Below are 24341 nucleotides of genomic sequence, written 5' to 3' on the forward strand. Positions count from 1 at the left end.
TGCAGCAGATAAAACCACAACTACTACATAATTTGTCAAGCAAGAGACATTCAACAGTAAATATTTTAATTAAAGTGGGGAAAAGATAAATATATTTTTTGTCTGTATAACCAAATAATTGGAATGCTGTTACATTTAGAGCACCTATCATCTCAAAGCGTTTCTGACTTAGTACCAATAATAACATGTAATCATTGCTCTAATAGCCATTGGGTGGAACTTCAGTAAGAGTTTTCATTAACAGCGTACAGGATGCCTGCAAAAAGGTCATTTAGAAAATAAAGGGTGCAAAGGAGGCTGAACAGAAACTTTGGGAAGGAAGGCTGAAATATTAAGTAAAAAAGGAAAAAAGCTCATGTACATTCACACACACACACACACACAAAAACCCTACTAAGAAAAAAACAAAACTCTAAGAAACATACATAGCCTTCACCCCCCCCATCCCTCCCACCCAGTCTTTGGTTTAGTGCTTTCCTTTAGTGCAATAACTTTAATGATGTGGCTCTTAATTATGCCAAAGTTTGACTTGAACTCACACAGTCAGAAGGAAAACCATAATCTATGGTAGTAGTCACTGACTCCACCTCCCCGAATACACAGACCTTATTTCAGTCTTCCCTTAAGGCACAACCACAAAGTGAGTGTCCACTTGGTAAGAACTGATAAAATCAAAGCATAGCCAAAAGGACTCTGCTTACTCTGTTACTCTCTTACTTCTGTTGCATTCACATCTTATGAAGTCCCAAAGCTGTTGCTATTTAACAAAAGGACAGCGATCCTTTGCACATGACAATAATAAATGAATGCAATGCTTTTATAGCCCGTCCCGCAGCACTATGAATAAATGATCTAGACAGACATCCAACTTTTCACGTTCCTCTGATGACAATAATTCCTGACATTACTCTTCACGGTTTAACAGCCAACTCCTGAAGTGACGTCATGGGGAATTTTGTCCAAAGAAGAAACACAGCTGCTGAAGGTTTCCCTGAACCACGCCTGCTATAGCCAGTACTGCTGCCTGCTTCAGAGACACTCTGCTAACAAGTACATTTTACCCCAGATCTTCACATTTTAACTCCGTATTTATAGAGTGATATCATTGAAAAATATCGGTTACAGGGAAGGAAACACTGAAACATACCAAGAGTCTCCTGTAGCGTGCACACTAGTGAGGGAGCAGCAAGGGAGATCCTTAAAACGGAAGCTTAACCAGCAGTACAAAAACAGTTCCTTTGTTTGCATTACTTCCAAAACAATAATGGGGAAACATGCTCAGGTTTTTCTTGTTTGCCCCCTGTCCCTCTCCCAACACATCAGCAGTCAATTGAGAATGCTTTTTACCAACAGAAGCTCTGCTAACACATAATTACAAAGATTTCATTCATAAAATACTTCGCGTAGAAATGCTAATCTCCTGCTTTAAGTGAACTTCAGCACTGTTAATTTCAATGATTCAGAAGGATAAAACACTTTCAGTTGGTTACTTGTAATAGCCCTAGACAATCAAACCCCCCCCATTTCCCCTTCCTCTCTCATAAAACAAAACAAAACAGAAAACAATGATGCAAGTATTAAAAGAAAAAAAAACAAAAAAAAAAAACAGTTCCTATTTAGGAAATAGGCAATGCAAACAAAAGTTGCCAGTGATGTCATTTCATTTATACACTGCCTGACTCACAGGTTCCTGAGGAAGTGGGAACACCTACAGAAATGCTGTATGAAAGTCAGACTTCCAAGCGTGAAATGAAAACAGAGACGTTTAAATACAAAGCAAAACCCTCAAGCAAAATCACAACTGCTTTACAGATTTTCTCTCACTCTCACACAAACTGCAAAGAAATCTGTGACTAGAAATTAATTTGCTGGTCCATCCACACCCCTCTGCTACCCAGGAGGGGAAGACTGGGCTGGGGAGGAGATATTCACAGGGAGGATGGGGGAAGAAGACAGCAATTTCCTGGCTGTCAAATACCAGAGGTCCAAAGACACTCAGAGAAGACAGGAAAAACTTGGAACCTTCAGTGCCCATCAGTTCTTCCAGGTCCATGTTGACATGATGTGGAAACAATTTCAGCAGCATTTCTCTCACATAGTTTTAGCCCACACTGGTTTGATTTAGAAAGTAGAATTATTCCAGAAGTGAGGAGCCAGCTTTCATTTCAAATGCACCGATCTCCTTCAGCACTGCCTCATCTCGGCAGGGATGCCAAACTGAAGGTTTTTAAGAGAGTACAAGCACTGCACCAAAAAACCAAGTGAGGAAAACATTAGTGGCCTCCTCTGTGAGAAAGAATAACACCTCCTGTTTGTTTTCTATGTAATGGATAAGATCATTTCACTAATAAATTTTAGAAAAGGGATTATTCTGGTGAGATCATACAAAAATCAAGTGTCTGGTGCTGAAAAACAAATAAGCCTGAATTATTGGATGCTCCAAAGCTGCTGAAGCAAACAATTTAAGAGCAGAAAGTAACTGCATGGGAAAGGGGGGAAGTTAAACAGAATGATTGAATAAAAAATCATACTTTTTATCTGCAGCAGTAAAACAGTATGTGCATGTGACCTTCAGTTACAGAGGCAAAGTCCATTGTACTTCGTATCAACATCCTATCAAAGTATCTATTCAAAAAGCAAGTTGGAGCAGGCATTTAGACTTCTATAGCAAATGCTAACACACAGTGTAGACTCCCTGCCAGCCAGGAAACTCTTTCAGAACTCCTGACAGCCCCTTTTTATTCCCAAATTGAAGGAAGTGCCTGTAAGAAGGTACAACTGCAGGTGAGGCCTGGCCTGACTAAACAGACTAAAATACACTTGGTACGTGAAGCTCAGACAAACAGCTGTTGGGAGCTCTGACAATCCTGTCAAAGAATGTCCAAAATAATTCTATGGGTTGAAAGGGCAGTGCCAAAAACCTTCCGTTCAGTACCTCCAGGCCAGTAAATAAATGTGCTTATCTGATAATGTTATTTGAACTTGATCAGTAATGGAAATGTTAACAGCATTTCATCTCTATTTATTCTTATGATTTCTCACTCAATTAATGCCTAGAAATTGAATAAAAACAGAATAAGAACCATTTGGTTCCACAAGGGGGAAGAAAGCAACATTAAAGTTAGACAACGGAAGTTATTCTGAGACACACTGAAGTGCTTCAGAACATCAGGGACATCTGGGAAGCGTATGTACAATAAGCAGCTCAGACTCAGAACTGTATGTTACTGAAGTTAGAGAGGTAAGGAAACATCACATTAACCCTGAATTCCAAACCTTCAGATCTTGCATACTGCTGCAATTAAACAGATACACTGCATCTTTAAATTGACAGTAACTTTAACAGGTAATCAAAGTTTTAGATATTTAAAGTAACTATTAATGTTTATCAGATTCTTAGAAAGACGCCCAGTTTTAAAGATTAAGATAATCAAACACTGCAGTTAAGACTTTTACACTCAGCAATTCCAAAAGATAAAAGCGCGGCTCTTTCCCTTTAAACTGCCCAGTACCAATATATGATTCCAGAACTACAGAATGCCAATCATACAGCTCATAGGTAATTCTGTATGTTAATCAACTACTTAAATATGTATATCACATGTTATCAATCTTATTGATCACTACCTGTCCTCCAAAAGATCGGTTTCCTATCAAAAAATATATTTAATTTAGATATATATATATTACAATGAAGTTAGGTAAACAGGACATTAGTGCTTAAAGCTACTTTAGAGATCACAAAAAGAAATACACATAACAACTAATGCTAACCTCAATGTGTTTCCGTGAGTCTTCCTTTATCATGGGAATGTAGGAGCTGCAGATGTCCTTGTTTTTTTGGTGAATTTGACCTGACAGAACACCCTCTGATGTGGCCTAAGAAAGAAGCTGTGAAATTATCCACACCAGATATTCAGAGTTTATGTTAAAGGACATAAACCATGCTAAATTAATTGGATTGACTAGTTGGTCAATTAATTTTCATAATGTATAATAGAAATAAAGACTGTTTGCCACATAAAACAATTCTGCCTTTTTTTCTGAGCAAGTTAGTCCACAGTCTCCACAATATAAAACCTTAAAATGAATTTCAATTATACTTCTAAATCCTACTGCAGGATAAAAACCAATAGATTTGCTTTCAGTTTTGTAGTAAGTTACTTCGATATTTTACAAATCCATTCTTACAAATCCTTGAGAACCCATCAAAGATTCTCACAGTATCAGCCATAATATCTGAAGCCATTCCTGATGCTGCAGAAATTGAAATAAACTCCAGCCAAAATGAAGACCAGAATTGTTGTTTAACACCTGTAAAGAAGTATGGCACAGTTAGAAAATCAGTTTCTTATTGTAGTAATACATTTAAGTACAAGTTTTTAATGAATCAATGATTCATCCTGAAAGCAATTTTTACTACATAATAAAACATTCTCTAAACTTCAGAGAAGCGTAAGTATGATACTGTATATTTCCTGTATAAGTCAAATGACATTTCTTCGTATGAAATCATGAAATCTTTACAGAGAATAACTTCTCTGTTGACACAGGTAATGACAATCTATTACAATAAAGAAAAGGGAATCAATTGCACTATAAATATTTACTTTGAAATAGAAAGCAATGTGATATTCTCTGCAAGTGTAGGTTTTTAACCTACTCCTGCTCTTCTGTAAATAAAGATGCAATTTCCCAACAGGAGAATATTCTCAATCTTACTAACAAACTCCAATTAAAGGTGCCCAAGTGTTGGAAAGATGAAGAAAAAACATTCAGACATGCTGCTTAGACATGTCTGCCAACAAAAAAAATTAAAAGGTGGAACAAATGAAATACCAAAGTTTACTAAAGCAGCAAATGTTATACATGTCTTAGTAAGAAAATGGAAGGAGAAAAAAAAAAGGAACAAGATCTAAACATAATCACATTACTTTGGTTATTCACATAATAAAAACGAAAATACGGAGAGTTATATCCAGAAAATACTGCTTTTACAGTGAAGATATTCATGCCACTATGTGGTTTACAATTGTTCATATTCATTGCAGTCAGAATGGGTAAGCAATCATTAACTTGTCCAGTAACAGATCTGGCAGCCACGCAATTCAAAGTAGGTCATCTTCCACCTTATTCAGCTGATTTTCAGACTGTTTCATCATCGCTCATGTCCCAGATCTGCAACAAAAAAAGGAAGTGTAATTTTAGTTTGTGGAGTTCAGGTACACTTTTAATATACCTTTATAAAACAAGTATTTCTATTTAAAAGAAAGAGTAAATAACATTTATGGACTACTGGCTAGAACTAATGGCTTTTAAAGATTTTTTTGGAGATTTAGTTCATGGCAAATATTCTCCTTCCGCTTGGTAAAGGCTTGCAGTAGCCTGTGATCAGGAAGGACATGGATACAAAGAGCTAGATCTGGCTCTGAACTACTTGGTCCTGATCACTTGAACAGAAAAGTCCATCTCTGCCAGCAAAATCTGCCACCAATAGGAAGATATTCCTTCAATATCTTTCAAATCCTTCTAAAAAATTCTGAGTTCAACACAGCAAGATTGAATAGTTAACAGAAAAAAATAACTATAATTTTAATAAAACAAAATGTAATGTTTCTGGAATTTGAAAACATTCTGAAAAAACCTCTTAAAATCCAACCCCAGAAAGCAATTGCTCAAATACTTTTCTACAATGTTACAAACCATAAAATGAAAACTCTGAATGGCAGGATTTTCTCAATTCCTAGAAGCGTTGCAAAATGGTGGTGTAAATCCTTATGGAAAATACTGAAGGAACAGTTTGTTTACAAAAGGAAAAAAGAGTTTTCATCCTGCCCTAGATGAGCAGCTCGCAGCTTGCCAAGGCAAACACAAATGTCCAGCTTACCAGTCAGGGTCAAGGATGTGGAAAAGAAATATGAAAAACAAAATCTTTAAATAGTGTTTATGGTATGATTCAAACTGGCAATAAGTAAGAAATTCAGAGTTCAGACTGATAGTCCATCTATGTTGAGACTAATTTTTGAAAACAAATCCCATACATTTTAACCCTCAAAATCACTCCCAAAGAAAGGCAATAAATACTTTAATAAATGCCATGAGGTGAATCAAAGTCAAAAGTGGAAAAAAAAGCGGACTGAGATCCCTAAAAGTCTTCTTTATCTACTAAGCAGATGCACTGGGAGCAGTGCCAGCTTCTCTGCTCTGTGCTTTCCCATCATCAGTTCTGATCTGAGCAGTGTGGGTGAGAAGGCAAGTACTTGCTGGTTTGTTTGTTTTTCACTAAGAAAGGCTGGTAAGGGTGCCAGTGACATGAGTAATTTTGTGATATGAAAATACTTCCATCCAGAAACTGTCTTGCTGTTCCATAGTTTCTACAAAGCTCAGAAAGCCTTTTGGCTCTACGCATGTCATGTGCAATGCCTGCTTCACTGCAACAGCCCATAAGGCACAAAGAGCAGCTCTGACTACGCAGTCATTTCTCTTTGTTGAAACCAAGGGGAAGAAAGCAGGTTTGTTGATGTTTTTTTATCCTAAATATTAAGGACTCTTGTGAGGGCCTCAAGCAACTTGAAGACATACAGTCCAAGCTCAGCTCCTGAGCTCCAGCACACCACACAGCCAACAGTGCCTCCTAGGTAATGCAGGCTTCTGGCTGTGGGAGCAGCCTTACCTGTGAAATGTATTCTGCTACCTGAATAACATAAGCTAGTCATGGACATTGAGAAACTAAGACCCCTGAAATACAGCCTTACTAATAACAGCAGGATCGTAAGGAGAAAAGAACAGCAATTAAATAATTTTCTATCTAAAATACTTTTATTTCCTAAGAGTCCTTCTGAAACTGAGGTTCACAGTTATTTAACCACTGTGCAAACATCCTGGATTGAGAAGAGTCGTTTTCTAACATTTGAAAATTATGCTATTTTATTTCCATAACAACAGACTTCTCTATCCTACAGTGACAGGTGATCAAGCCATTAACTGTGCAGGACAGTTTGGTAAGACAGTCTGCAAGATGCTGACCTAAAGAAAACAAGTCACATGAGCCTGACCAGAACTTGTATTCTCCCAGTACCAATAACTAAATTATAATTCCTCACAGGCTCTTAGTTAATAGGAATGCACCTTTGCATAAAAGATGTTTAGACTACATGCTTCATGGCTATGCAGATTTTGGCTATTACTTGAATTAAGGAAAGCCATGGAAGATAATGTCTAAAATAAGTGTAGTGTCAAGAATCTGATCCCCAATTCAGGCCATGAATTTGGATTTTATTTTCACTTCTCTTCTGTCCTGCAGCACACCTGGGTTAGTAAATGCAGCTACATGTGATGACAGGAGAAGTAATAAAATAGGAAGATAATAAACCAGCTGTCAAAGTCAACCTCCATCCAAACCCTTAAATAAATAAATAAATAGCCTGGCTTTTTTCAAGCACATGCTTTCATATCTGAACTTCTTTGCAGAGGTTCCTAAATGTCAGATGCAAATTATGTCTATTTAGGATAAAATAATTCCAGAAGTAGTTTTCTAAAACGACAAGTATAATTATCTTACATCATAGGAAGAGCAGGGAAAAAACTCTGTGCATTAATTCCACTGTTCATAAGTTCCCAATGATTGTACACAGTTCCAGGTGGCATTTTCAATAATCCTAATGAACAGAAAAAGGGTTTTGCATTTCCTTCCTGCAGCAATAACAGCTGGTACCTGAAATTCAACCTCCATGGCCATGGTTCCAAAATTAGCATTCACGCATGGAAAGAAGGCTTGGCATCCTAGAATTAACATAAGTCATTCAAATAGGTAACTTCTGTTTATCTTATAAACAAACCTGCAAGAACATCAGCGCATTCTAAGAGGATTTCTAAGTTTCTTGCCAGCAGTGATCCAGCAGCAACTGCACAGAAACGGCCACCTCATTAAGAGACACAAAGCAAACAAACACACCACCCCCACACACCGCTTTCCACTCTGAACTAAGATAAATTTACATACATGTGCATCAAATACAAACTGCTTAGAAAACCTTGGAATACCTTTACACAAACCTCAATATTTACTGTGTTATAAATGCTCCAAATATGGTTTAGAGGAAGGAAAATTCTACTGGCAGAGATGAGGCTGAAAATTAGATGTTACGTGTAACAAACAGCACCCTTGGGTATCACATGAGAACATGCAGCTTCCCACATCAATTACATCTTATCATATCTCACATCTCGATTTAGAAATGTACCCTTACTCAGGGAAGTGAAACAAACAACAAAAGAATACATTCAAACCCATGTTTAACTTGAAAATAAATTATTTTATGTCTATTCAACATGATCTTCTTCGTAGGCACTAGGTTAAAGATTATGCTTCTATTCTATGCTCAACCAAAGAGAAAATACATCCAAACTTCTGACAATCTACTTCTACAAAGTATCTGTGAACCTATACAGCATAATTCAATGAACTAAGCACAGCAGGCCACATCAACAGTCCTTGTGTGGCTCCTTCACTATTCTTCCTGGTTCAGAGACTGCATCTTTCAGGAGTGACAACAGAAACAGAACAGCAACTTGAAATTCATTATATAGATACAAGTTCTGACATGCAGCTTTTTCAAGCTTTTTGGTATGGACTGAGGGATTCTAATTATAAAGTTCAACACCCTCCTTTCATCTCAGGTACCTGATGCACAGTAAGCACTACCCTTCATCTTACTGAAAATGAAAACAAACTTCAGGCATTCTGCATATTAAACAATTCCTTAACAATCCCCCTCTGCACGAGGGGGAAAAAAGCCATGTAAATACACTACCAACACAGAGACAGCATTCTACAGCAGTGACAGTGTTTAGCTTTGCTCAGAACTTAGACCTAGCTGCATGACAGACCTTGCATAGCACACCACATAGTTCTCTTTGCTATCTAAGAAACGAAGGCAATGCACCTAAGTAAGCATTCCCTGCTATCCCAGTAGAAACAGCAGTGCTTGCAGTGGTTCCCCCACAAGAACCATTCATCCAATCCAACAGGTTTTGCTCCAAGAGTTTTCTAATTCTGCAGCAGGATATAGCTAGGTTTGTTATTCAGAAATCGTTGCTTACTTGCTATAACAAAACTAGCCCAAATCAGTTTTACCTACAGTTCATTACACTCCATTCAACAAGGTGAGACATCCCAAATACAGAAGATAATTTGCCCAGATCCCTGTTCACAATGCTACTTAGTTCACACTCATGCTAACAACATAAGTTTTCTTTTTTTGTGTCTTGGCTAGAAACTTCACAGTCTTTCCTGTTCAGAAGGTTTCATGCCTCACAATAATATTCAACTTCGTGCTTTTATCATTGGTGGTGTCTGACACGTGTTTTCCCTTCACAGACATTGCAAAACTCTGTATTTTCAGTTCATAGACACCGCTTAAAATCTAGCTCAAGGTCACAAGGTGTCCTCATTTTGATCACGGCCAACACTAATAATTATTCTCTGTGTTTCCCTTACATGTGTGGCCCCACTTTTCATACGAACTGCAAACATTAGCCCATTGATTTCCATCCTGGCAACTGTGGTCTGTTTAAGAGCCGTGTGATCACCTTTCAGGACTGACTTTCTCTCATGCCCTCTATTCTATCAGAATACAAGTGTCTAGCACTTGATTTTTTATCATTTATTGTTTATTCCATTTTTTGTATCCTTTTGATTGAGTTGAAAGGTATTTTCATGTCTTCTAACTGTGCTTCAAACAGACATACAGAACGTAGCATTCAACAGTGATTAGTATTTTTTATTTTTACAGTTTTCTGAGGCATTTTATCAGAATATTTTACGAAAGCATTCATGAAAGCTGTTCGTTTGCTTTTTACATAACTACAACTTTCTATAACCATCCAATTAAAAAAAAAAAAAAAAAAAGCATACTGTTTAACATTGCTGTTAAAATGCCTTTGACACATTTCCTTCCATTGTCTCCCTTTGTTCCAGGAAGAAACAAAGCAGAGAAGCAAACAAAGACAAAGCCGATTTCTTTCCTCCTCCAAAGTAAGGTAACCTCTTCAAGTGCTTTGGAGTTGCAAAGGCCATTGTTCAGGGCACAGCACCTGAGCTACTGGAATGATATCTACCTATGAGGATATATTCTGCAATGGCTCTTAAAGTCTGAGAACAAAGCAGTGCAAAATAAATGACCACCCCCCATCAAGAAGATGTGATAAGTTCACTCAAAAACCTACTTTGAGACACAAGAAACCACAAGTCCAACCTAGACTCAGTTGATAATGTGTACAAGCATCTGAATTATTTTATTATAATCATCACTTCCATTAATACGGAAAGGAATCAATAAGAATTTTGATTATAGTGCTTACAAGTTTTTTTGCTAGGAGAATCTTGCATGACTTTGTATTCCATAACTCTTAGTTACAAGTTCTCTTGTTCACCGCAGCAAGTCAAATGATGCAGCACGCCATGCTATGGAGCTCTGCAATGCAGAGTACACTGCAGATGTGCTATAGCAAAGGTTTCCAACTGCTTACAAGCCAAACAGCTTGTTTTGGCTTAGAATGGTCTTTTCCCCCCATACGGGACTACTTTGATCTTTTTGCCTACTATATAAATGCAATTACACTGAGTTTATTGGATCAACAGGGACCACAAAAAGAACATGTTAATCCAATTGCTAGTGATAAGAATAATAAGTTACTTTAAAAAGTTTGTTTTCAGGGCAGCAAATATATTTAGTGTGTTTCCAAAATGGGAATACAAACTAAGACTGCTCAATGAATTTCTCTAGAAGATCCATCTTAAAGCATGCAACAGGTCACCTGCCCTACAGAAGTGTAATTCTCCTCTCTGTGGCACTAAATTAACATTTTCTTTCTTTCTTTTTTTTCTCATTTCAACACCACCTCCTCCCACATGGAAAAATACTGGAATATCCTTAAGAGGTTGGTCTGCCTAACTTTGAGCAATTAAGTGTTTTAATTTGAACACAAAAATTTTTAAATATGGCAGGGCCTACAGGGAGATATTCTCATGCTGTGATTTCCAGCCAGCTGCCAAGGGAAGTTTGGCTACAATAGAATTCAGCTGAGACATCCCCTGAACAGCAAATTGCGGCTGAAAGCAAATCATGCTTTTCCTTTTGTGTGAAGCAGACCAGGCTCAAGCAGCAGTTTGATGATGTGCTTTCTCTTCATATACATCCAAAACCAAGGTCAAACTCATTTGTAAACATTTAAGATCATGTTACGTTCAAAGGAAAAAGATCTTTAAAGTAGTGAATGTTCCTTATTTTTCGCTCAATTTATGAAGCTCTTTAATTCCTTACAGAATGTAATAAGCAGGAATTAAAAGGAATAAATGATTACAGATATTGCAAAGGTAAAAACAGAATCACAGAAATCATTAAGGCTGGAGAAGACCTCTAAGATTATCTAGTCCAACCATGACTACCATGCCCACAGACCATATCCCTAAATGCCATATGTCCATGTTTCTTGAACACCAGGGATGGTGACTCCACCACCAATCCAGGCAGCCAATTTCAATGCCTGCCCTCTCTTTTCAAGAAGAAATGCTTCCTAAAATCCACTCAGAACCACCCCTGGCTCAACTTACGATTACTTCTCGTCCTATCACAAGTTACCTGGAAGAGACCAACCCCCACCTCACAACAACCTCCTTCCAGGGAGTTGCAGAGAACAATTATGACTCCCCTGAGCCATTCCTTTTCCAGACTAAACAATCCCAGCTCCCTCAGCTGCTCCTCATTCTCCAAAGATGACTTGACAGGAATCAACAGACAAAAGTTACTCTTACAAATTAGAAAAACATTGAGCTATCACTTGCAACCTGTCATTCTATCATTCTGCCATTAAGAAGTGCATCAGTTGTCGCTCATCTTTTTTATCAGTTATAATGGGACTTTTTCCCACACTGATCTACCTAGCACAAGGGATACATCCTCAACCAAGATTGTATGATAACACATAACTTGTTCACTTATAATCCTCAAAATTAAATCAAACACATTCAAGAATAACTGGTAGTCAGGTGTTATAATTCATGTTGCATCAATTATGATGTTACTCAGATGACTAAGTTACATCCACCATGATTAATTAAATTCTCCAGTGGGTTTAGCCTCTTAATTACATCTTATTTACTTTAAAGGCCTATCTGTAGTTCAGGGAAAGGGATTAGCACTGTATTTCTCTTCCATTTGCTGTTCAGCATGTACATGGAGAAATTATTCTTGGCTGAAAATTCTAGGTAGCAAAATTTCACCCAAATGCAGTCTATTCTCTTTAATACAGACCAAATGACCTATACTTATTAACAAATACATACTTTGCAATTACTCTTTTGAAAGTTGTACGACTTTTGTTTCCTCTAGTTTAAAGGGTTTCCAAAAGACAGAATGATTAACTCCTGTAGTCGGATGTAGTCATTTCTTGGCAGTCTGATATTCAAGTATTGTTGCTCTGGGTGATTTTGGTGATGTAAGGGAGGTAGCTGCTCATAGAAACTTTTGTATTTATCTACACAATAATATAGATATATCAAATCTCAAGAACAAAAAATGCTTCCATAATATTAACCAATAATACTGATGCATTAACAATCAAATCCCAGGTTTGGACAAGTATGTTTCACACTCCTTGTCCTACTTGACAGCAACGACAACGTTCCTACTGAAACCAGTTACACAGCATCAGCTCTGTTTCATTTGCATCCTGTGCATATCACGCAACAGCTCTACTCTTACATTCAAGAGCCTTCATAACAAGGCAAAATTCTGAGCAGAGATTCTCAAATTCATTCTGAGTCATGGAGACAGGAAAACTGTTGTCACCAACAATCATCACTGGGCTTTATTGCTTTGTTTTAATATAAAGCAAGGTTTGCTTTTATGGCCATGTAAGTACTGCTTCTAGGGAATGAGAGGAAGTATTTTTATTTACACAAAGCCTAGAGTGCTTCTTGCAAAGTTAAAAGTTACTGAGTACACTGCAAAATGGAGAGAGCACAAAGAGCTGAAATATTTCTGCACAAATCAAAAAACTCCTTACCAGTCAGAAACAAGCTGGAACTTGCATGAGGCCCTGCTCACACTGGCAAACATCTTAATTGTTCAGAGCAGACAAAGTCTGTTTAGTCATGTCTGCTGAAGTGGGAAGGATATTACAACACATCTGTGCAGTCTGTTTCCACATAGGTCAATCAGTTCTTAAAGCTTGTTTTTAAGCCAGCCAGTACACTATACATACGGACACCATTACACAGGTTGGCCATACACCTGGCTAAAAGACAAGTAATCTTTTTATAGAAGCTCATGAATGAGCAATCAAGGAATCTCCGAGTCCTAATAGACACGCAGTGCCAACACACACTGATGTCTGTGAGGGATTTTGTAAGACTCTAAGTATGTCCTGGTGAAATTTCGAAACACAAACGTTCAAAGTTTTGGTGCCCATTGAGGACAGCAACAATATATTTAAAATACACAGTGAACCACAGCGTGACAAACAGGCAGCAGAAGAAACTGGTAGATGAATTCAAATTGCTTTCTTTGCTTAAAGGAGGGTGGGGGCAGGTAGCACAGGATTAATTCTGAGATATTCTAGCAAGTTCTTTAAAGCTATTCACCTAAACATTGAGGTGCATGACACAAATAAATAGATACTTAGAAACAACATTACGTAAATCAGCTGTGCAAGCAACAAGTGTAGTTCTGTGCTTTTCAAACAAACAAATGTTCCCCTGCTCTGGTAGTGGTACCTCAAGTTTTAACACTCCTCTTCTACCTCTATTTCAGTACTTGAAGGAAAGGAGTCTTAAGATGGAACTGAGGATGAAATGATATGTGAAGTGCCAGCTCTGCAGAGAGCAGCTTCACAATGATGTTTACAATGTGGTCAATCTCTACAAAACTACTGCACAAACCTTACTGCACACAGATCTCTCCATTTCACAGAGCCTAGTGCCATACTGATCTCCTAGTGAACAGAGAAAGGCCAGTTTGGAACTATAAGGGAACGTAAGGAAGTTGTTTTTGTACAGAAACATAGAATCATTTGAGCTGGAAGAGACCCTTATAGGCCATCTAGTTCAACTCCCCTGCAATGAAAAGGGACACCTACAGCTCAACTAGACTCCTCAGAGCCTGGTCCAGCCTGAAAAATCTATGTATGAGAGTACAAAGCTGGGTAGATTCATCACATTACTTGTTTTAGAGGAGACTTTAAAAAAGCTTGATGGCAGTGCTGTTAACAAGAGAAACAACAAACCATCCACCCAACAGAGCAAGTTCCTAGTTATTCCAGCTATTAAAGTTCATGCACAAAATTCAGAAGGACAACAAAAACTTACGGAAAATTATGTGGTAATTCAGTGGGGAATTAGATAACTACTGCATTTCTCCATGCTCCTAAACTAGACTCAGAGAATATCAGATGAGCAGGTCGAAGTAGCAGCAGTGATATAGCTACATTCCTTGGCTTTAGGAGATTATCAGAAGTGCTTCGCAGAAACAGAGATTAAAAAGGTATTATGTAGGGCTTTAATACCACTTCAGATGGGGAGTCTTTTGCAGTACAAGAAAAGTGTCAGCTGACAGCAGTGGTGATGACAGATCAAAAGGGGAATGATCTAAAGTGAAATGTTTTTTCAAACAAACTGAAAGTTAGGTCACAAGATGCATGGCTGGGTGCACATCAAAAAGTACACAGGGCCTGACAATAATAAAGAACAAAGAGCTACCAGAACATAAAATTCCTATAGATAAGACACAGGTAAAAGACTGTAAAATGAGGACACAGCCTGAAGGGAGCGCACCACAAGGAACTTAATAGTATTATCCTGGACAGAAAAAGTGTGTGCCATACAAAGATGGTCCCTGATAACAAGCAGGCCTCAGTACTGACATTACATTTGCCTCAAGAATTAGGTTATTCTTTGGAAGTGTCTTCTAGTCTAAGTTCTTCAATTAATAGACAATAAAATGATTTTATAAGGTTAAAAAAATGGATTAAAGAATACAGGTATCTCAATTTTATTTTATTTGTAATGGAAGGATGGCAAAGAGCTAGTTCTCATCCAACTGCGAAACTCAGCTGACCAAGTACGGACAGATCAGCAGTTGTCATTACGATAAATCACTGCTTTAGAATTGGTTACTGAACTCATATTTTCAAGGGCTGTAAAATGGGAATTCCAGCCTCTTTCTGAACCCAGTCCTTTTAAATTGCTTTGTCTGTTTTGGCCCTAGGCTGCATATTAGAAATGATAAAAGTAGTTCTTTCATACTCAAAATAAGACAGTTCGATTGCCAGTGTCAACACAACAAAGTGCTTATGGCTATAGGAGTTGGGGGGGAGGAATCAGAAATGGGGGGGCAATGGGGAAGGCTCTGGAGTTAACACTAGGCAAGCAGGAACATAATTTTTGTCTCCTGTGGAAGCCTGTACTTATCCTACCGTATTTTTTTTTTACCTTCTGTATGGTGACAAGACTCAGAATTGCTGCTCTGGCAGTAATTATGAATCAAATTCATTAAAATGGTCTTGCAATGTAAAGATGAAGAAACATCACTGGAAACAATTCTACGTCTTTGATATACAGTCATGCTTATTTAATCACAGCATTTCCTTTCTTCAGAAACAGTCAAAACAAACAAGCCACAAAGAAATGAAGAGAATTTTTTGAGACAAAATCCAACTCCTATGTTTTATGCTGACCTACATATATATGGTAATGAGATTTTTTTCCCCCTGCAAAGTTATAGGAAGCAAATGTTCAGCTTCAGCAGCAGAATACAACTACATGCAAATGTGAAATAGGAACAGATTTACTTTATCTAATTCCAAAAGGCTGAAGTGGCTTATTATAGTACATCTCATACCTTTACGACACACAAATACATCTTCTCAAATAAAATGTGTAAAATAATTGCCAAGATGCACAGAAATATTCACAAAAATCCAGAACAGAAACCCCAAATAGTAATTTACTTAAAACCCTGAAGAAACAGAAATATTTACAATTGGAGACACTACGAGATCTACAGAGATCGTGTTTTGGGAATATGCAAAACACAAACGTGAGTTCATGACACTGCAGTCTGAATTCACGTTTGAACTCCTGCTGTTAATTTTTTAATGAACACAGCACGTTCTAAGGAATATAGTCAAAATATCCTAAAGAATTATCCAGGCAACATTCATTACAAGAATTTGAACTTCACATTTATATGATGCATGTACTCTTACTGAAAACAACAAAGACTTTCTGCAATCAAAGCTTGAATCATTACTGTGAATACAAAAGCAATGTTAGTTTGATAAGTCCATTAAGGTACTGCGTGGCATGTAGTAATCTTAAATTTGATTGTACTTTATGTACAGTAAGCTTTCACATGCTTCATTTATAAACTCTTATTTGGCAGTTTCTATTATGCTGTTCCCCAGTGCGTCTCCTTTTTTGGACATCTGTTTCTTCACACATTTTTCCCCAAGGCAAATCAGCTGTCTTCACAGCTGAATGAAATTCCCTTCTCCGGCTCAAAGAGAAAACCTTTTTCTGTTTAACTGGCAAGAAACCCATCATCAACAGAAATTCTTACCTGTAGTCTGGTTTTGGAATACTAAGAACATTCTTCTGCCTGCACAAATTTGTATACCCTGACTTGGAAACAAAAATGTCTATTATGAACTTTTTCATATGTCTTAACTGTGCTTGCTAACATGAGGGCCTCCTCCTAAACATCTTGCAACAACAAGATGCAACAACAAGAGCTAGTTACTGGAGCTAACTTCCGTTATGCAAATAGTATTTGTGCCAAGGTTTCTGTAAAAATTAATAATGAAAAAATGCAGAAATGTTCTTACACCCTGACTATTGCTTGCCACAGCGAGGCCTTACCATCTGTTAGCTGAAACACAGTAGCCAGCTTTGAGTGCAGCCTTCATTAGTACCTCGTAACCTTAAACTTCAGGCTGTTTCAAGTTACATGTTATTGCAAATATTGGACTGTCTTCAAAACACACTGCTCCCACTCCCCTCTTCTGCGCTGTATCTACCCATTAAATAACTACACACGAACCATCACTGGAGAGTCAAATAATTAAAACTGGCATGACTTGTATCTATTTTTCTTCGGAACACGTTCCTCTTAAGTAACCACGTCACAGTAGCACTCCAGGACTCCTGTCACCATGTCATGATTCCCTAAGACAAGTTCAAACTAACAATAAAGTTGCTACTTGAAGGCCTTCATGTCCCCATAGCAGGGATCAGCATGCCTTTATAAACACTCTCATCACGGCTCCTACCTGTTACTGTCTTCCTGCAAGCAGGATATTCTAGCTTATTTATAAATGCATTTCTACATTCAAAATATTCTGAGTCAAGTATCAACCAATAAAGTGACAGCAACTTGCAATTTCCTCTTCAAGCCAAAATTCTTAACTATTTCTTATGGATACCATATAATAACTGACTTGTGAATTGTGGTACAAAGGAAGAAAAATTATTATAGTATAAACCAGTGGAACTGAAACTAAAAACACAACAAACAAACAAACAAACTGGTGCACTTGGGATAGAGCAGAAGAACTGTTTTTTAACTAAAAAAATCCAAGAGTATATTGCTGCCATTGTGGATCCAGAGAGTAAGACATGGGAAGGGACAGACACAGAATTCTGAAGGAGGAAGATAACAAAGAGCTATAATTAAGCAGGTAGTTTTTTCTGTTAGAAAGTTCCAGAAAACAATTTTCTGGAGCCAATATTCCAGTGAAAAGCACAACAAAACTATCTGTTGATATCCAGCTATCAACAACCAAACAGTTTTCATAAAAACACCCATCTTGTTCCAAAAACTCAAACCATCTCTGAGCTCACATTCCACATCTAGTCCTGACCTCTTTATTTCTCTCCAATCATCTGATAAATTCAACCGATTAAGACTCCAGCAGTAAGCTCTGGCAGAGAAATGAGCCTAACAAGCCTTCTGCTTGCTCACTCTTGCCTGCTGCTGCAGATTATCATACTTTCGGGGACGGCCCATACAGCCTTTCATGAATCTGCACTGCGAGATGACTTAGGAAACTGACCTATCTTTGAAGCAAAACAGATTAAAAATAAATGTGGAAAAATGGTAACAGTGAAACAAAGGAGAAACTTGCTTTTCCAACGGCGTTAGTAAGTTTAACAAAATTCTCAACAAGCATTTCTGAGTTTATTCCTCAGACTACCACAGCCACAGCTAATGGATCCAGGCAACAAACCTAAGAGAGCATCACTGCAACAATTTTTAAAGGTTGGTCAGGAGATAATTTGGACAATTGAAACACCTACAGAACTTGGCTTGTTATGAGTAAACTTCTGGTATCTGACGGCTTAACAGTATATCTAATGAGAGTCAACATCTTTAATGTTAGGCTGTCTTCACAGAGTAAACTAATAAACACTTTCAGTGTTAATTCAAATGAAGACAACTCACTCAGTCGCCACTTCCCTTCAGATACTTGTTTCTGTCTTTCAAAAAAACTATGATGCATGACTCCTCTGTTCAAGAGATAAAATCAGAACATGTCTTCCAGTGACTAAGATCTTAATTTTGGTCCCTTTGAAGTCAGTGGGAATTTTGGCATTTATTTAAATGACGAAGGATCGGATCCAAATGTATTTGCGCAGCAGCTCTGGAAGAATGCCAGCCTTAATAAAATCAATTAAAACATTTTAGAGATGCAGCCAATCAAAATATTTATCTTCAGACTTGTTTCAGTGTTCAGCATGTCTCTTCAGCTGAAATGCACACTGAAGTTGCTTGGCGGAGGTAATACAATGCTGCAACATGTTCTACAGATTTCATTATACAATACTCTTGTTAATGCAAACATTTGAATGAAAAGCTTGTAAGGACTTAGCAGTACTAAAACACCACTCACATTATTCTTTCTCATCTTCACTAACAGAATAATGTCTTTGATAAGTTTGGCTCATCAAGGCCTTAGTCCTACTGTTGGAAAAAGTTCATGAACTCACCAAAGTTTTCCCCTTAAGTAAAGAATCCATTTATAGTTTAAGATAAGTTGTAATATTTCTTTTACAGAAATTACTTATATTGTTTCAATGAGAATCAAATAAAAAAACAAAAAAAAAAAACAAAAAAAAACTTGTGGGTATTACTATTACTACTATCTAAAAGCACTAAGTAAAAATTAAAGCTGGAAATATGATTTTATTTTTTGCCCCACTGTGGCTTGTTATCAACATGCTCTTATACTTGCAGTACATAACACAGCATTATAATTTGCTCTTTTCAAAGATCTTTTAGAATGACAGACAGAATTAGAATCTGAGATGTAATGATATCAAGATTACAGGTAGAAAAGACATCAAACATTTCTCATATATATCGAGTTGGATGCATTTCCAGAGCGCACATGTCAACTGAAAGCAGACTCTTAGTGTAAACACTTTATAGTTCCTGTTTCGGTCTATTCTGAATATGTTTTTAAAAGGTTAATAGAAATAATCTTGTTCATGTCTTGCTGGACTATTTACGTGCATGCATTCTCTAAACATTCAACAGCCTTATGAATGCTGAGGGTACTCTACAAATGTACTCCTCCATGTCTTGTTGTCTCTGCAACAACAAAGATTAGCATGTATTTTCCATTCTTAATATTACAGCAGTGTTAAAATTTTCCTACCAGGGCTTTCTGAATTTGCTGCAAATGAGAAATCCAAAAAGTTGCCTGAGATATAAAATATTGTGAAAAAAAATGTTGTCTTAACATATGTAAGTTGACGGTTAGTAAGAAATCAGTGAGTAACAGTCAACATTCTGAACAATGGCAATGATGGCTACCTTGCAATAGAGACTGCTAACTTCAAATAACAACTGCGTGCTAATTCTAAGAACACATATTATCAATGGCCAGTCCCACAGCTAGAAGAACCAAGCATTCTGTGTTAAAGTATCAACAGTATAGTTACATTAAAAGTTCTACATAGCTTTTAAATATATTTTTGTCTACTTCTAACTATGCTAAAAATATGAATGCTTTAATCTTTAAAAAAATACATTAGAAAAAACATAATACAATTTTTGTGGGGAGCAAAAGAACTTCTGGTTTTAATTACTGTATCACAATTAAATTACCTAATGTACATAAGATCTGCAAAAGCTTGGAAACAATAGTGGGTGGTGTTTCCTGGAATAGGGCGATATGTCTTATGACTGGGAAGGAACACACACACCACCTCATTTTAAAGTTAAGTCACATAGTTCAGTCCACAGAGTCAGGCAGAAATTAAGAACAGGAAACAGAGAGACTTCTTGTCAGGGTTACTATTCAGAGAATGGAAAAGTTAAGTTAATAGCCTGAGGCAAATAGTTAAAAGTAGCTGAAGTCAATTATAATTGTTTCTACAAAATAGTGCATCCATTGCTTAACCTAAGCAAGAGAACAGAAAGCCTAGATGAGTTTTAAGATTTAGATATTGCAAGAGTGCACAGTGCAGTACTGCAAAAACCTTCCGAAGATTACTTCAGAAATTAAAACTCTTCCACCATTTTATGTGTTTAAAGCTACAGGACTTAAATTAGCATATATATGCATACTACATCTAGATACACAGACTGCAAGTAAACTGAAAACCATGTCATACTTACACATAAAAGCCCAATGCGGTAAGACACATTACCCATGCTTTTTGTTACTGCTTTTACACACAGTTAAGAGAACTACAACTTAAACAAGCTTTGCGTACTTTATTCCCAATTATAATTTTAAAATCTTGCTCCCAGTTTATCTAGAAAAATGAATCCAATTTATACGCTATTTACAGCAGCCTTTTCTAGAATCAGTTTTCATTTACTCATGTTGTAAGACTGAGAAACGGAAACTCAAAAATGTTCCCAAAGCACTCATAAACTAAACTGATTGTTCAATACCGCAGAGCTCCTTACTGAACAAATGATGCTGTACATTAACAACTTAGGCAATAAATGTAAACTGTCCTGTTTTTAATCAGTGCACCAACTATCACTGCTAATTCAAAAGTGTGCTCTTTGAAATCTACTATTAAAAAACATTGTACTAGAACACCAAGTGCCCTTTCACAAAATAGTGAGAAGTGTATATTGTAAGTTGCTGAATTTTTTCCTGTACCTGTAAACACTAAATTAAGAAGTTTCACAACAGCTTAAGATTTGTTTTTAAGTATTTTTTCTTGTTCACTGTTTGTATGAAAAGCAGGGTGCTCAGTCTGCATACTCTCCTTCGTTTACCTCATGAATCACAGAAATTACTTGGTTTTCAAACTGATCACAGAAGGCATGAAGCTTATTTCTCTTTATATAAGTCAAAAGCAAAACTTCTTTTGGTTCCTAAAAGATCTCCACCTTTTCAGAACTGGTTTTATATGTTTATTACGAACCATAGTTTCAACTTAGTTTAGACATGTTCACAGTTAAAAGATGCACCGTGTCAATTACAGAAAGAAGACATGTGAAGACACTGCCTAAATCCAGATACTGTTTTTCAGAATTACTTTTAAAGGAAAAAGATTTACACTAGATATTTATTAACTAACATAAAAATTGATGGCAAGCACAAACAGAAGGGTCATAGTCAACTCTGCTTCCAGAGTTTTATGCTCTGGGTAGTGCTACCATGCCCAAACGCAGACCTCAATGTGATACATGGCATTCTATATCAGTGAGTAAATGCAAGAGTTATAAAAGATCTCGGTCACTTCCTAGCAGAAGAAACCACTAGAACTGTGAGCATAAATTACTTAAAGAGAGCAAGACAGAGATGGAAACAACACTGTCTAGTAGGATACTTCATTTTAATTTGGAACAGCAATTCTTTCTCAAAACTGTTTGTTTCAACAAAACAGAAACAGAAGCTTTGCTGCAGGGGAAATTAGTAGTCTTTCACACCAGAGAAAGCTTTAATTACTATCAAACTGAAGTCTAGCACAAGAGACTTCAAACTGAAGTCTCTCCTTTTTTCTTTTTTGCATGTATGTCCACATACTTCCCAATTTCAGAATTAGTATTGATGAATAATTGCCTTGGATGGTAATTCTTGGGCTCTAGTAGCAACTCCTATATTTAATATCAACCGAGCTGAAAAGTTTCTGAGAATGTGCAGCTATCTGGAAAATTAGTACATATTTCTACTGCTGCAAAACCATTTACATTTCCATACCATCAACTGTGAACAACCCATGAATTAAAACTTAAATTCAAATGATTTTGATGAAGATTATATAAAAAAAAAAAAATTATAAAGTGATGCAATTAAGGACAGCTCCTATCAGTGCTAACTAAAGGACATGGTTAAACATAGGATTATTATCAGCATTAGCTATTAAACAGGAAACCTCAATATGAGATTTTAGCATAGCTTAAAGTTTTGGAGTGAACAAAACTTGCAGGAGTGTGGGCTCATTGAAACACCAGAACTAAAACCAGTGATAGATTTATACATGAATTACAATGCCTGTGTGTTCTTCTCTAAGAGTTTCTATACTTTTGCTGAGATCCCTGTAACAAATTAAGTTAGGGACATCTGGAGCCCATTTACTGTAACCCCCATACCAAGTAGAGCCAACTACATCAGGCTGTTCAGTCGCATTCAGAGCATGTTTAAGATGCTCGATGTCTCTCCATCCTTGGTCCAGGATTTGACCACACTCATGATAAAAATCAAACACACAAAATTAACCACCTAGTTCCTTATAGGAAGCCAGAACTAACTCCCCATCCTGCAACTGCTCTGTCACTGTGTTTCTCTGTACACTCCCCTCAGGTATGTGAAGAGTGAAGAAGGATCTCCCCTCACCCATCTGCTCGCAAAGCAGAATAAACCCAGTTGTTTCAACATCTCGCATGCCACGTGCCTCTGCCCACAAGCCATTATGGCATATCTCAGTCATACTCCCTACAACCTCTGATGCACTGGGCCTGACTCTAATCAGGCCCAAACAGCACCAAGTCTCCTGAGTAATTGAGTGTTGTCTACTGAAATATAAGACTTCCTCTTGGGCTCTCATTTACTTCAGTGCTGCAAAGATAGTTTGCAAGCAACTGTAAAGGAAAGCCATTTTATACCTCCTCCTCAGGCTGCAGTATGTAACGACACTGCCCTCACTCCACAGAGAATTGCTCCCACTTGTAAGGAACCAGCTGCAAGCTGTGTGACTCTGACATCTCAAGAATAAAGAAAAGATAATAATCAGATGCTAGCTGTAACTGCCCCTGACAGCCTGACTGACCACTTTACTAATGTGGAATTCAATATTTTATGCATAAACTCTAAGCAAGAAATTAATGATTTGTCCCACTGCTTAAATTCACCCCTTTTCTTCCCACATTTGTCAGCATCACATGCTCTGGAAGACAGATTATTTTTTTCCAAGTGCAGGGCCCTTATTAGGTTTGAGGAATTATTAAAAAAAAAAGAAAGAAAAAAGGGCAAATCAACAAGCTTTTGGATTAGATATGTGTAAAGTAAGGAAAATAGGAAAATAACTACTTGTAAAACAAAACCAACTCCTCCAAATGCAATGAAAACCTAGAATGAAGATCACTCCCACTTGCATTGCTACTTTGATATAAAACTCTTGATGCTTCACCATGTTTGTGTTTTGCTGGCTACAGTCAGGACTATTTTTCTGTAAAATTACAAAGGTTTGCAGCCAAAGGTATTCAATAGCAGAATTTTTGTTCTACCTCATACAAATGAATTCTGCATCACTTACATAATGAGAACGTTATATAAAGTTCCCCTTTTTTGTAAGTAAACATTGCTCTCAGTTAGAAACCAGCTTTCAATATCTATTCATAGATAGTGAACAGAACAATGGACAGGTATAATATTACCTTTTTGGTTCCTGGGTAAAATCAGTCAAAACAAGCACTCAAGAACTTGTTTTATTTAGTTAAGACCAAGTCCAAACAGGAAAAGACAAAAGTTTAATTTAAGGTTATTTCCCTTCAAGTAGGAGAAAGTGCATTTAAAGCCAAACAACACTTAATTTTTTTTGCACATTTAATTAGAAAAAAATCCCTCAAAAGACAACCTGCACACAGTCAACAACTACCCTGACTGCTAGAAGACATTTGTGAAGGCATAAACATTTGAAATTCAAGCCAAAGACTTCCTCTTTTTTCTCTTCTTCAAATATTTGATGAATAATACTATCAGTACTCACAAAATGCTAAGTCTCTTGTACCAACTAATGACTGAAAGGGCAAGATAACCTGCTTCTTTCAGGTTTTGTTTTTCTGCCTGACACATTCAAAGAATCACAATACATT

At 37.0% G+C, this 24341-nt stretch overlaps 1 protein-coding gene across 2 annotated transcripts in view; it reads right to left on the minus strand.

Annotated features, from left to right (window-relative positions):
• Nucleotides 1–105: 105 nt before the first annotated feature.
• Nucleotides 106–24341, minus strand: part of ATG7 (autophagy related 7) — a 75475-nt gene continuing 51239 nt past the window's right edge. For both annotated transcript variants that reach the window (XM_072347493.1, XM_072347494.1), the window contains exon 19: nucleotides 106–5178. In XM_072347493.1, the coding sequence (XP_072203594.1) occupies nucleotides 5146–5178 (33 nt within the window). In that variant the 3' untranslated portion in view covers nucleotides 106–5145. The remainder of the gene's footprint in view (nucleotides 5179–24341) is intronic.

This window comes from Excalfactoria chinensis, chromosome 12 (genome assembly GCF_039878825.1).
Source record: "Excalfactoria chinensis isolate bCotChi1 chromosome 12, bCotChi1.hap2, whole genome shotgun sequence".
NCBI classification, from domain to species: Eukaryota; Metazoa; Chordata; class Aves; order Galliformes; family Phasianidae; genus Excalfactoria; species Excalfactoria chinensis.